General features: G+C 34.4%; 1 protein-coding gene across 5 annotated transcripts; it reads left to right on the top strand.

Annotated features, from left to right (window-relative positions):
* The first annotated feature begins 3,795 nt into the window (after positions 1 to 3,795).
* LOC133862492 (OVARIAN TUMOR DOMAIN-containing deubiquitinating enzyme 7) lies at positions 3,796 to 11,788 on the top strand. Of its 5 annotated transcripts, none has more exons than XM_062298331.1 (12): positions 3,796 to 3,944; positions 4,835 to 4,941; positions 5,174 to 5,249; positions 5,847 to 5,996; positions 6,538 to 6,599; positions 7,605 to 7,689; positions 7,803 to 7,952; positions 8,102 to 8,222; positions 9,297 to 9,424; positions 9,518 to 9,615; positions 9,968 to 10,170; positions 11,583 to 11,788. In XM_062298331.1, exons 1-11 carry the CDS (start codon positions 3,897 to 3,899, stop codon positions 10,092 to 10,094), a joined length of 1,152 nt encoding a protein of 383 aa, XP_062154315.1. In that variant the 5' UTR covers positions 3,796 to 3,896; the 3' UTR covers positions 10,095 to 10,170; positions 11,583 to 11,788. The 5 variants fall into 5 exon arrangements, with proteins under 5 accessions (XP_062154315.1, XP_062154316.1, XP_062154314.1 ...); XM_062298332.1 differs by lacking the exon at positions 11,583 to 11,788 and adding an exon at positions 11,210 to 11,536 and having other exon boundaries at positions 4,883 to 4,941; XM_062298330.1 differs by lacking the exon at positions 11,583 to 11,788 and adding an exon at positions 11,257 to 11,536.
* Positions 11,789 to 13,532: the final 1,744 nt, after the last annotated feature.

Raw genomic sequence — 13,532 nt, 5'->3', positions numbered from 1 at the left:
AATCGAAATACTTTATTCTTGAATTTCTCGCACCACATATCTTTCTATGTTTTGTTTATAGGGAGAGATTAGGATGATTTGAGTAATACTATTTAGCTATTTGCCATTGCTGTTGTATTCATCTTTATCCTTTTTATCATCATGCCATTTCTTTATTTCTTTCTTAATTTAATGTACAAAAAAATGTACATTATTTTTATTCTCTACCTAAAAGCCATAACCATTCATTCGTTTTGATTGGTGGTACTACATGGTAGTGGAGTAGGCGAACTTAGATGGGATTTCACTTCGTTAAAGACAGTGGAATAAGGAATATATAGCATATGTAGGAAAACAAAAGGTGTTTTGACCTTGTTGCTTTTTCTTTATTTATTCTCGTAAAAGAATAGAAAAAATGTTTTTGTTACTTGTCTTCTTTTTCTTTCCAAGACTCCAAGCATGCTCTTTGTCTGAACCGTGTAGTACAAGATAAGATCATGCATATATTGTATAGCCTGTAGTTATTAGGCTTACAACCTGGTTACCTGTCCACAAACTCTCAACTTTATTTTAATTTAACAACAATAACTATGAATATGACAAATTTTTTGGTCCCAATCACATGACCACGACAATTAATTAGTAGGCCAATGGTCCCTCTCTTTCGGCAGTGCATTTGGTTGTTGAGTTCACCAACAACCTGAATCATCGAGCAATGCTATACGCTGTATTTGTATTTGTATTTGTATTTTTATTTTTATAGGGATGTTTGGTTTTGAACCAAATCTAAAGTGCAAATCAAGTCAGTTTTTGAATTTGTCCTCCTTTATATATATATATATACTATATATCAAACTTAAGTTGGAACAAATTTGAGTTCATGTTTATTTCAACTTTGAATGAAAAAACATCAAGTTTACAGCAATTGCTCCGTTTGTTAATGCTTTCTATAGGAGGGTGTTTTATGTTTATTGTTTGAAAATATGTTCGTATAACGTAAATATAAAAGTAGTTTTTGAGTATTTTGTGTTTTGAAGTGTTTATTAATATTTTGAAAAAAATATAAAAAACTCTTTCAGCTATCAATCATTTTCAATAAAACCCCACAAAGTGAGGGGTGACATTAGATACATCAAACTACTATTTTGTGTTAAAAAAGCCACTTTTCTGTCATTTGTTCATAAAATACCCCTATTTTCTTCAAAACAAAAATAAAAAAAATAAAAAAATTAAAAAACTAAAATAAGAAATGCCACCTTTTCAATTTCGTTTGTTTAGTATTTTTATTTTAGTTTTTAATAAAATAGGGGTGTTTTAGGAAGAATGATAGAAAAGTGACATTTTTATTTTTGACAAAATGATAATTTGACGTATCAAACTGTCACCCTTATCACCTTGTGAGGCTCTATTTAAAATGACCAATAGTTGATTGAGGTTTTTTATATTTATCCCATAGTATTTTTTGTTTTGGAGAAAAATAAGCCAAAAGGGTGGAGAGAAAAAATAAAAAATAAAAAAAATCAAAGGAAGGTGTCCTTAAAGCAAAAGTAGGTATGGTATAACTATTTCGACTAGTTTGTTTGATACTCGTCCTGAGTCTCCTGACCTGATTAAAGTAGTCCAAAGTCAATTGGATGGGAGGGCCAAAACACCCTAGGCAATCAATGGTCTACATTTGATCTTAACTACGGGTGAAGATTATGACATAACTACAATTGAAGTCTATCACTTAGCTACGGTTATTTAGTTATAGTTGAAATTTGTTTGTATTATCTAATTCTCCTATTAATAGAAGTTTGTTATGTTGTAAACATTACTAAAAGAAAGAAGAGCAAAATGTAGCCATTTGGATTTTATCCCGTAGACGTGGATTATAGACCAAACCATATAATTTTGTGTGTCTGCTTATTTTTATATTTCGCATTATATTATCTTTCAATTGGTTGGATGAACTGGAACCAAAACATAATAGGGTTTGTGAGAAGTTCTCACTTCTCGCTAACATCGATAATAAAAACTAGTGAAAATACATGGGTATCAATGGCCACCCCAACATTCTTCAATGCTCGGCTCAAAGTCTCAAAATAATGGATCGGGATTGGCTACAATTCCCTGCCTGGATTGCAAAAGGTTCAAAGTGTGAAATTTTTTTATACGGTTTACCCGTCCCAACAGATATTCAAATAATTAAAGACCTACTTGGTCATGTAGGCTCTACCGAGAGCCTCTATTAATTATCCGGGGACAAGAAATCTAAGAGAATCTTGAGTCCCAAACCAATTGAGTGAACAGAACCTGATGAACCAAGAGGCAAAGACAACCAAAAGACTTTTTTTTTTTGGGGGGGGGGGGGGGGGGGGGGGGGGGGGGGGGGTGAAAACAGGCAACCTAGTTGTGGTTACATTGGATTCTACTTGACTTGCATGGCATTGTTGTTAATGAATATGACATTAATACTACACACCAAACAGAACTTTCTTTACAGAAAGTGTCATAAAGGGTTGGAACACTGGAGGCCCACGTTGCCAAATATAAAGCAATTACTGAGAAGAAGAAGGTGGTTGGTGATCCTTCACATCTGAGTAGAAGCAGCAGCTCCTTTTTTTCATCCATCTTTTCTTTGTCAATTGTCAAAGTTTTTGTCACACCGTTTACTTAGGTTTGAAGTTGTGTGGGCGCCTGTACACTCATTGCCCTCCCTATGATGAACAATAACTTCAGAAGTGGGGCCCTAGTTTTGGCGTGCTGTTGAGACTTGAGAGTGGACCACACTTGAATTTAATGGTACTTTAGCAGTATTAATTGCAACCAAAGTGTTGTCGTTTAAGAGACTAATTAGTACCCATCGAGTCATTTTAATTAACCCACCGGATTTGAACCCCAACTCTAATTTCCAATGATGGTTTTATTGACAATTATGGAGTTGATGGCAGGGGATTTGTCAAGCTCTCTATAATTTGCAATGATGGAGGTTTTTTTTGTGATTAGTTTGGTCATTTACCTGATAATTCTACTTTTGTTATCTAAACTAGGGCAGTAAATGAGTAGAGCCGCTTGCAAATGGGTTTGGGCCCGTTTATTAGATAAGCTGAATTCGTATAAATATTAATCTCTTTGTTTTTAAGAAAATGGTTTGGGTTTTTCTTTTTTTATCTCGTGTAACTTTTTTCAAGTAAAAAATATAAGTTAATTTCAAATTAAGAAAACTTTACTTTATTAAACGACCTTGTTAAATCATCATTCATCACTTATTTAGTTTAAATTTATAAAAAGAGATTAATTTAATCATTTATATACTGACATTTCCATTTACGTGTGGGCTCAAACTTTCCTTTAATAGGTAGGGCTTAACACGTGTGATATTTCATTGAAATAGGAGGTGAATGATAAAGACATGGTTCGAATTCAGGACATCTGTTATAATATTATGTTAAATCATTATTTATCCTAATAGTTAAAACTTTTAAAAAAAAGTAGTGATTTAACGTAGCTGAATTCATATAAATAAGCACCTCTCTGTTTTTAAGAAAATGGTTTGGAAATCTTCAAGAAATATTACTTACAGTTTATATTTTTTCTTAATTTGAAATTAACTTATATTTTAACGTGAAAAAAAGTTACACAAGTAAAAAAAAAAAAAAACCCAACTCAAAATTCCATTGAGACTTTGTGAGCCTTTGGAAAGTCGACCCAACAAATGCATTGTCGGCCCTACAACTGCTGGACTGTGGGCCTAAATACGGGCCTAAGCTTTGGACCCAAAACCAAATGTTAAGGGGGACTGGGGAGGGGGGAAAAAGAGGCCAAATCAGCAATACTGTCGCGGTTTGTATTTTTTGTGTGTCGGTAGTCGGAACCCAACCTAAGTCTGCGCGAACTGCGAAGTATCACAAGGAAACGATTTGGGATTGGGAGGAATGGCAAAAACAAAGCATCAAAACTCGAAACCTAAAAGAAAGCCTCACGTAAGCATTTCACATCCTCTCCGCTCATTGCGTCTCCTCGTTAATCTTATTTTTTCTAGTCTCATTGCCAATATTCGCAATAACTTATGCAATAATCGCTTATAAATTCTCTCTCTATCTCATTAAGTTTTCTAATTTTATTTTTGCGTTTATTAATTTGTCCATTCCATGCTTTTGATTGGTGCAATTCATTTTTGAGTTTTCATCGAAATAAATATGTATGTCTGTATGTATTGCATATGTATGTCACGTGATTGAGGTAGCCTAACTATGCTTTTGGAGAGTGATCAGGATGTTGCACGTACTGTAGGGATCATATTGTGTTAAAATATTAATTAAACTTCTCGGTTTAAGCTTTTAGATATGTGGTGATTTAATATAATATTAGAGGAATGAGTTCGAACCGTTTTTCTACATTTTTTTACCCCGTTATAGTTAAATATTTCACTTGTTGGGCCGCGGAGAGTTTGCACTTACACGTGAAGGTGATTGTTAAAATATTAATTAAATGATTAAATTTATCCAAGCTTAAGCTTTTGGTACAATTGGTGGTTTAGCATATTGTTCGATAGGATAACTGGCAAGCCTTGGTTGAAAATGGTTTTGTTTGAGAAATTTGAGATTAGATGAAGCATGTTGTGTACCATTGAGATGGTGTGCAGCATTTGTGGTTTATGTTAGGGCGAGAAGGGATTTATGTTGTTGTGGCCAATCATATAGAGTTGAAGATGTGCATTGGTTGCAAATTTGACCCTTGAAGTTGTGAATGACAATTTGAGCTTGTTTTAGCCAACATGAGGTTTTGTGGTCTTTTTGATGATGAGGGGAAAAAGCGGTTCCTTTTAAAAATTCCTCAACAATTGGTGAATGGAAATTTATGCGGTGGACAGGTCAAAAAGCAGGGAAACGTGACTGATATGCCTCAGTTCTGTGCTCAGCTTGATGCATTGGGCCTAAAAATCCTCCAAGTGACTGCAGATGGTAATTGTTTCTTCAGGTCAGCGTTTATTCAATGGCCTCAGCTTACATTTGCTACTTACAGTATATGATATGCATTATCATTCTACTTCTGCAATTGTTAACTTGATATATTAAGGTTGCATAGTATGTATAACATATTTGTTGTATTTGATCTGGATTTCATAGTATCACCAACAAAACAAGTGTATGAAATAGTTCTTTCCCCCCATATATAATGTAGTTTAAGTTATGCACTGATGAATTTGCAGGGCCCTTGCAGATCAGTTGGAAGGCAATGAAGAGGAACATAAGAAGTACCGCAGCATGGTGGTAGAATATATTTTGGTACATGGCTTTTGAAATAAATTAAACTTTTTTCCTTGACTTTTCCTCTATTTTTTTTCCTGAGAAAATTGTTCTCACACCTTTTTTTTTCTTCCATTTTATGGGGTTTTCCTATGATATTCAGTATTTATTCTTTTCTGTAAACACTCTTTGGGATTTAGAAGTAAACTAGTTCTCCATTTTATATGTTATTTCTGGTCTTTTAAATATATGTCCTGCAATAATTAAAGGATATGTAGCTTTAATAAGCATAGAGGGGCTATATGAAATAAATTGTTGTCAATGTGAAAGAAATAATGAGGTGATTGTTACGAAATGCTCGTTTCATATCATTTGAAACCATGCCAGTTAAGCTGTTACATAGTTTTTTTTTTCTGAATATGCTTTTGAAGTTTATCCCACTCAATTTCCGGCCTTTCAATGTGAAATCTCTCTGTATTTTGATGACGTTTGTCATTCTGTTTATTGTTATTTGCAACAAATCGCAATCTGTATATTTGCAAACTGGTTGGATGAAGTATGAACCCAATCTCACATTTTTTTTTTATTGGATAACCAACTTCCAAATGTTCTGACTTTCAACCTTGTGATTAACAGAAGAGTCGTGAAATGTTTGAACCATTTATTGAGGATGATATCCCATTTAATGAATATTGCCAATCCATGGAAGAGGAGGGCACATGGGCTGGACATATGGAATTGCAAGCAGCTTCCCTTGTCACACACAGTAATATATGCATTCACAGGGTGAGACCTTATTCTTCCCTCTGCATTTATTATCAGCACTCATCTATATGCTTATCATGATTGGAATAGTATCCTTTTATTTTTCTCCCCTTTTTTTTGGGCATTTCAGTTGGTTATGCACTTTTAAAGCCAGTCTTCAAGTGCTGTAGTTAAACTTAATTTGAAACTCTCTGTCATACCATACTGAGTCTGCTTTTCATTATTGTTAGCATAAAGACTTAGTTCAAGGGATTCTAGGTCAATAACGTTTGATTTTTGACCTTATGTAAGTGTCTGTATTTGCAGCATAATTTCTCCTGTCAAATTTTTTTTTTAAATGACTTTTTTGCCTGGAAGAATTTGAATCATGGCAATGCCAGGTGGAGTGATTAATTACTAGCACATTTTTTACCCATTCAAATTTGCTATATGTTTGCATGCATGCATGCTTTAATACAATTGAACCTGTACACTTTCCCACACACACATCATATATGTGACATGCCAATTCTCTTTGCCTGTGTAAGATGGATCTTCTGTGTTGTTGCATTACTTGATACAGAACATGTCGCCTCGGTGGTACATCCGTAATTTTGATGAGCATGGAGCTTGCATGGTCCATTTGTAAGTAACCTAGAATCTTTTATCATGATTATAGTATGCTGTGCTCGCCTTTTGATTATGGATGGGTGTAAAACTCCCCTTGAAATTGTGTATTCTTATTTATTTTTATTTTTTATTTTTAAAAAATCTTCTAAAATGGCCCTTGGTAGAGCTGATAGATGAGAAAGGATTTTGTAACCAGCCTAGAATTTCTGGGTCATGCTTTGTTGACTTGAGCAATAACAGTTACTTTTGACATATTGTATGTTGTAGAAACAACTGTGACAGATTTGGAAGTGCAATTTTGTCATATGATAATCAGAGTTTAGTAATTAAGATGCTATCTAGAGCTTATATAGGTTCATGTTACTAAGCAAATTTTAGACTAGAGAGGTGTAAGTAATACGGTTGTGTCAAGTACTCGATAGACTAAGTTGCTATCTTATTTTTGTTTATCAAGGTTTTGTCCTTGATTGAGTTCTGACTTGTAATATTACCAGGATTGGACGTGGATCACTTGAGTGATATTGGTTAGAGATTTTAGATATAGTGAATAGGACGAATTGTAACATTTGAAACGAATAAACAGCTTACAGATGCCTCTTACCTGATTATGTTGAGGGAAAAGGACAGTAATAAAGAATAAGGATGAGAATCGCTTGTACTAAGCGGCCAGCCTTAATCTGTTCCTACTGTAGGTTATAATATCCATTTGAGTTAAAAGACCTCATTTGCCTGCTGACACTAGTAGTATCGACTAATGCTTTTCTATCCACAGAAGATACATCATTTAGTTTCATAGGGCATGGCAGCCACTTTTCCTCTAGTGGTGCCACAAGTCTTACAGATAAATATTTATATGGATTTGAATGCTACAAGATATATATCAGTAGTTCGATTTGGATCCACTTCTGCAGTTTTCTGTAGTTGTGGTATATTATTAGTAGTTCAATTTAATGAACGCTTCCTCTTACAACAGATGGTTGGTGTTTTGATACTGAAATATGATATGCAAATGGTTTTCAGATCTTATCATGATGAAGAACACTATAATAGTGTGCGGTTAAAGGAAGACCCTTCTGATGGGCCAGCTAGGCCAATCATCATCAAGGTTTATGTTTGATTTTTTTTCTTCTTTTTCAAACTACTCATTATTGCTACAACGGCAATGGGTGCGTGCATTTACTGGTTGGTAATTTCCTGATAAGTTGTAGTTTGTGAAAGGTGGATGCTGATCTTTCAGCAACAGCTCATCAACCAAAAGCTGCAGTTGCACGGTCTAGAGGAGGAACTGGTGCGGATATTATCCATGCTGGATCCATCAAAATGGTAATGGCAGGAACTGGATGTCAAGATGCTGAAAAAGTTAAACAGGTGATATTGACCTGCCTTATTTTTTTCTGTGTTTTTTTTTTCCTCCTGTACAACAGCAGTTTCTGTTGATGCTGATATATTGACCTTTTATTTACTGGTATGCTTGGACTGATGGAGCTTTTGAGATATTCTTGTTGTTCTCATGTCAGGTTTTAGAAGAAGTACATGGTGATGTTGACCTCGCAATAGAGTTTCTGATAGCAGAACAAGTAGCAGAAGAGTACTTCGTGCAAACTGATTCACTTCATGGTCAGTCGGATACTTCCTATGGTAATGGCCGGTCAGTACTTTTTGCACACTCTAGATAAATTAATGAGGTTGTGGCTAGAAATGATGCTGTTTTGTTTTCTGTAATAAACAATTTTCTTATATTCTACATAAAACTTTGTATTGTGTTTCCTTGCCACTTTTTTTATTTGTAGGTGGTATGTTTGCTTAATAGTATTATTCATTGTTAGAATATTAATTAAAAGATTAAATTCATCACTTCCTATAAGCTTAAGCTTATGAGACAATTGGTGGTTTAACATCATATCATAACAAATATCCTTAGTTCGAATATTGTCTCTGTCAATTCACTCACATTTCAGTTAAATAACGTGTCGGGTCTCACTCCCACTTATTAAAAGGAAAATTTGAGCTCACACATGAGGAGAAGTGTTAGATTATTAATTAAATGATTAATTTTATTATTTCCTATCAGCTTAAATTTTTGGGATAAGTGGTGATTTTACCAGTCAATTTTAGTGCCAGTTAAGCATGTGGCTGTCTAAAAGGATCAAAAGAGGAAAACTGGGTTTTTTATTTATTTTATTATATTTCTCTTGATAGGTAATAATGCGTGGTTGTTTAAGGTTTCATGTGATGTGACGATCTGAAAGAAAAATTTACCTTCATTTATTGGTATATTTTTCAGCTGTTGTATCTACTTGTTTCTAGCAATTGGTTTTAATGGTGCCTCATTGATGACTCGGCAAGTGTTCTTGGTTTTTGTTTTGTTAAAATTTCTTGCTTCTTTTGCTCTATTAGTTGGTTTATTAGGACATTTGACCTGGGATTATTTTATTTTCTTATCCGCTCTCGTCCTAGCTTAAAAAGGGTGGATTGAACCTAAAGAGTGGAGAACTCCGTATCTTTTACTTGAAAAAGAATACATAGAAACTGGTACAGGTTTAGCATTTCTTTTTAAGGTATGAAATTCATACTAAGTTAATAAATAATTATTACTTACCTCGCTTGTCTTCTATTACACGATTCATTATACTCCTTTGTTGGTTGACTGTTAAATATTTCTTTGCTCTTTCTTTTTACTATTCTGATTTTAAAATTCCTGAGGATGTCCAGGTGTTGGTGTAGATGGAAACTGTGAGCAACATGATGAAGAACCCATAGAGAAGACCTATTTGAAAGATGCCTCCAGTAATAGTGTTAAAAGAAGTCATGGTGATAGTAGTTCCCAACCAGATGACAAGGTTTTTTATATATATAATGCAAATTAGGAATTGCTTCCCTTTGTATGGAGCCTGTTCCAAATGACACCTGTTTCTTTGTCTCCCCCACTGCAGAAGATCTCAAGAAATAAGGCCTGTCCATGTGGTTCAAAGAAGAAATACAAAGCTTGTTGTGGAGCAGTCACTGGGAGATCCTCTGCTAAGTTTGTAATGTATGCTTCGTGAATCCTATGTGTAGGTCTGTTTACACACAAACATAAATATATGTATGTATGTGCTTGTGTTGTATGTGTGTGCACGCATGAGGAATACTGGCTTGACTGGTGAGGATTACTTTATTACCATTGGGGAGAAGGGCACATCTTATGTAGCATATGAAGAGAAAATGGAAGAGGTTCTTTAAGTGGTTCTGTCAACTATGATGTTATGTAGAGCTTGGATAATGGTGTTTTATCACAAATGTTGTTCACATGAACACCCCCCCCCCAAAAAAAAAAAAAACAAAAATGACCACGCTCCTTCAAAATCTCATCAGTTTTTTTTAATGTGTTGTTGTTGTATCAGTAACCAATCAGTTGATTCCAGAAAGAAAAGGGAATGGAAGCAAGGCAAGAAAGGTGGACCTGATAAAGCTGCACCAACTTGTGGATCTGATGGAGAGCCACCCGACATGGGTGCGCTTTGTATTTGATCTTGATCTGAGAGTATAATACCGCTTATTGGGATGCTCTGCTCGCTCAAAAAGAGAGGAATTACTGGCAGCACAGGTCAGTACTAAGTCTAGTAATATGGTTTGCTCTTCATTCTCTGTGTTGGCCTACTAGCCACTGATTTCTGTCATGCTTTATCCTTTTCCACACATATCTATTTGATTTGCATATATGAAGCTTGTTCTATTTGGTTAATATATTCTTGGACAAACCCTTTTGTGGTGTCTTATGAAAGGAACGGAATGATAGAAGTTTTGAGGACCGTGAGAAAACTTTAGAAGAGATTAAGTCTTTATTTTTCAACACCCTATATCTTTGGACAGCTGCTTTTGTTTTCCTTGGTGCTTAGTTATCATGATTTTCTTGTTCTTTTTGCTCTTATTAACTAGGTGATTCTCTTATATACTTGTGTACCTAAGGCGCCTTACGCTTTTAATGATATATTGATTACTTATAAAAAAATGGGATAACTTCACAAAAAGGTATCGAATTATATGTCGTTTTGAGATATGGGCACTGAACTAGCAAACGTCTCAAATTGGGGTATCCAAATTTCCAGACGTCTCATTTAAGTGTATTCCGTTAGGATTTGCTGTTAAATCCTAACGAAGTATCCAAAATACCCCTATTTTTTTTAGGAAAAAAAAAAAAGAAAAAAAATATGCTAGGATCTAGGTGTTGTTCAGAATTTTACGAAATTTGCAAAAATACTCATGTTTGAATCTTTGAAAATTTTTATAATTTTTTTTTTAAAAAAAATAAACATAGGGGTATTTTGGGAATTTTTGCAGGATTTAACAGCAAATCCTAACGGAGTACCCTTAAGTGAGACGTTTGGAAACTTGGATACCCCAGTTTGAGACGTTTGCTAGTTCAGTGTACCCTTATCTCAAAATGGCGTATCGTTCGATACCCTTTTGTGAAGTTATTCCTAAAAAAATATATTCTTGGAAAAACGCCTCATTTGGTACTTGAAAAATATGTGAAACCTGAAGTTGGATAATTGAGTCTCCAAATAAATAATAAGCTGCAATTAAGTCTTTTCATCAATCTGACTAATGGATATTGATGATGTCTTGTTATTTATTTATGACAGTTAATGTCGCTAATGGAAATCCATTTAAACATTTGCATGCGTACCAGACCTAAAAAAATGCGCTCCCAAGATTAATGGAGTTACATAATTACTTCGCTGTGAAGCTTCTGCACACATGAAACTGGCTTGTCAGCATAGATGTGCTCCATACAAGGAATGCCAGATTACAATGTTGTTACATGTACTCATAGATTAGAGTTACATTAAATTGTGGAAAAGAAATGTTCACTATTGAAATGGGATTATGGAATTATGGAAGATTTGATGAAATATTCTTTGAACATCCTGTGGCCTTCTTTGAAGTTGGTTGATGGAGTTGTGTATATCTATCTGTTTGTCATGCTTGTGGAATACTATGTTTATCTCCTTGCAGCTTCAAAGTTCAAAGTGCGAGGAACTGATCCCATGCAAGACATCTCACTGAACTTGATTTAAATCAAAATGGGATAAAATAGGTCAGACTTGGCATTGCTGTGACTTCTTTTTAGGGCCCTTGTGTTAGGTAGAGTGCTCAGCGTGTTTTATCACCGCTTTGTAGCAGATGTATGTGTTAGAATATTAATTAAACTTCTAAATTAACAGTTTCTTATTCGCTTAAGTTTTTTAGATAAGTAATAATTTAACCTGGTATTAGTGTAGAGGTTTTGAGTTCAAATTGTGTCTCTGTAATTCATCTCATATTTCAATTAAATATGCATCATCTATTAAGGGGAAGTTTAAACTCAAATAAAAATTAAAGAAATAGATATACAACTTCTGATTAGAAAGAATGGTGATAATGCTTCCTATTGTCTGTAGAGGCTAGAGTTTTTGAGTGAAGCACTATGGGCTTTGTGGGAATGGGCTTAATGGGAGTTCTAGGTTGGAGGCCATTCAACCCAAACCCATTTGATTTTAGGCCGAACAGGAAGAGATTTCTTGTTTAAGATGCTAGTTGATTTTTGCCTTTTTAATGCTCAAGAGATTAAAGAAATGACACAAAGCACAAAACTTCTATTTCCAAATCAAACCCCCCTAATGAGGGGGTAATTCAGTTTCCAAAAGATGCTCAAGTGAGTTGATTAATGGACAGATTGTTTCTCCAAACTACGTCAAATAAATTTTTTTCAATTCAATCTATTAAACTCGTGCATTTTTTTAATTTGATTAATTCAGTAATTCAATTTTCGCAAGTTGTTTTGAAGATCGAGTCCGAGACAATTAATATTAGCAATTTTTTTTTTTTTTTTTGGGTAAAAACACAACTCAATCCACCATCTGATTGTGACCTTACACAATAAAGACAGCATTTGATGTAGAACCATTGAAATATGTGGTGAAGTATTTTTCAGACAAATACAAATCAATCAATCACAGCCTGGAGCTGGACCAAACCTTCTTAATTTTTAGTTTCTTGCTCCAAAGTAATACAACCTTCTTCTTTTTCCTTCCTTTCCTTTTTAGGGTGAAAGATTAATTATTTTAGTTTTTTTGGTACAGGAAACTACTATTAACTCGAGAGAATTACAGAAAGACCCCCACTCTTTATGGGGCTTCTACGCTGAACATTCCAATTCCCAGAGCAAAACTTCCTCGCAATTTCCGGGTTAAAAAATAAAAATAAAAAAATAAAAAAGAGAACCTTTTAGCAATTTGGGTAGGCAGGTTATATAGAGTAGTTGAAACGCTGCCGTCCGCCTATTATTAGAGCCTACAAGAGTCCAACACGCATTCTAATTTTGGCATACAGAAGAAGAAGAAGAAGCTATAGAAAAAAATGCTAAAAAAAATCTCTCTGTTTCTCACTCTTCAAAGTTCAAACAATCAAACCCCTTTTTTGGGGCTTTCAGAATTGCAAGAAAAAAAAGGCTACAAACACGACTCTATGCTTGTCTTAGCAAGAGATAAAAAACTGAAATTGGAAAAAGAGGAGCTTGCGTTAAACACGGCGTTTCAGTAAAAAAAAACATAGTCAATCAAGAAACCCCAAAAAAAGAAAGAAACGTTTAAACCAAGCCAAGCCTCCCATTTTGCTTGTTTAGGAAAGATGGCTGTGGACTTGTGTAGTCTCCTCTTGCTCTCTACTTTTATGGGTGCTGTGTGAACGAATGACAAGACCCTCACCTTTTCTTGTTATAATTTTTTTGATTGCAAAATAATGCAAAAAAAAAAAAAAAAAAAAAAAAAAGTCTTTCTTCCCAATTTGGAAACTCCTAACCCTCCCTCACTCTTACACAAATGGGAATTTCCATTTTCTCATCCATTTTAACAAACAAACATGCATGCTTTTCACATAATGATGTTTTGCCCTCACTCACATTTTTCAGATTTCTTACCTAATTCT

This window comes from Alnus glutinosa, chromosome 3, assembly GCF_958979055.1.
Source record: "Alnus glutinosa chromosome 3, dhAlnGlut1.1, whole genome shotgun sequence".
NCBI classification, from domain to species: Eukaryota; Viridiplantae; Streptophyta; class Magnoliopsida; order Fagales; family Betulaceae; genus Alnus; species Alnus glutinosa.
The sequence above is the reverse complement of the archived record's forward strand: the minus strand, read 5'-3'. Positions and strand labels throughout refer to the sequence as shown.

Excerpts from the sequence above, each read along its gene's own strand:
- LOC133862492 (XM_062298331.1), top strand. The coding sequence starts at position 3,897 with ATGGCAAAAACAAAGCATCAAAACTCGAAACCTAAAAGAAAGCCTCAC. Across the intron at positions 4,942-5,173 it reads GATGGTAATTGTTTCTTCAG|GGCCCTTGCAGATCAGTTGG; the intron begins GTCAGCGTTTAT and ends ATGAATTTGCAG. Across the intron at positions 8,223-9,296 it reads TCAGTCGGATACTTCCTATG|GTGTTGGTGTAGATGGAAAC; the intron begins GTAATGGCCGGT and ends GAGGATGTCCAG.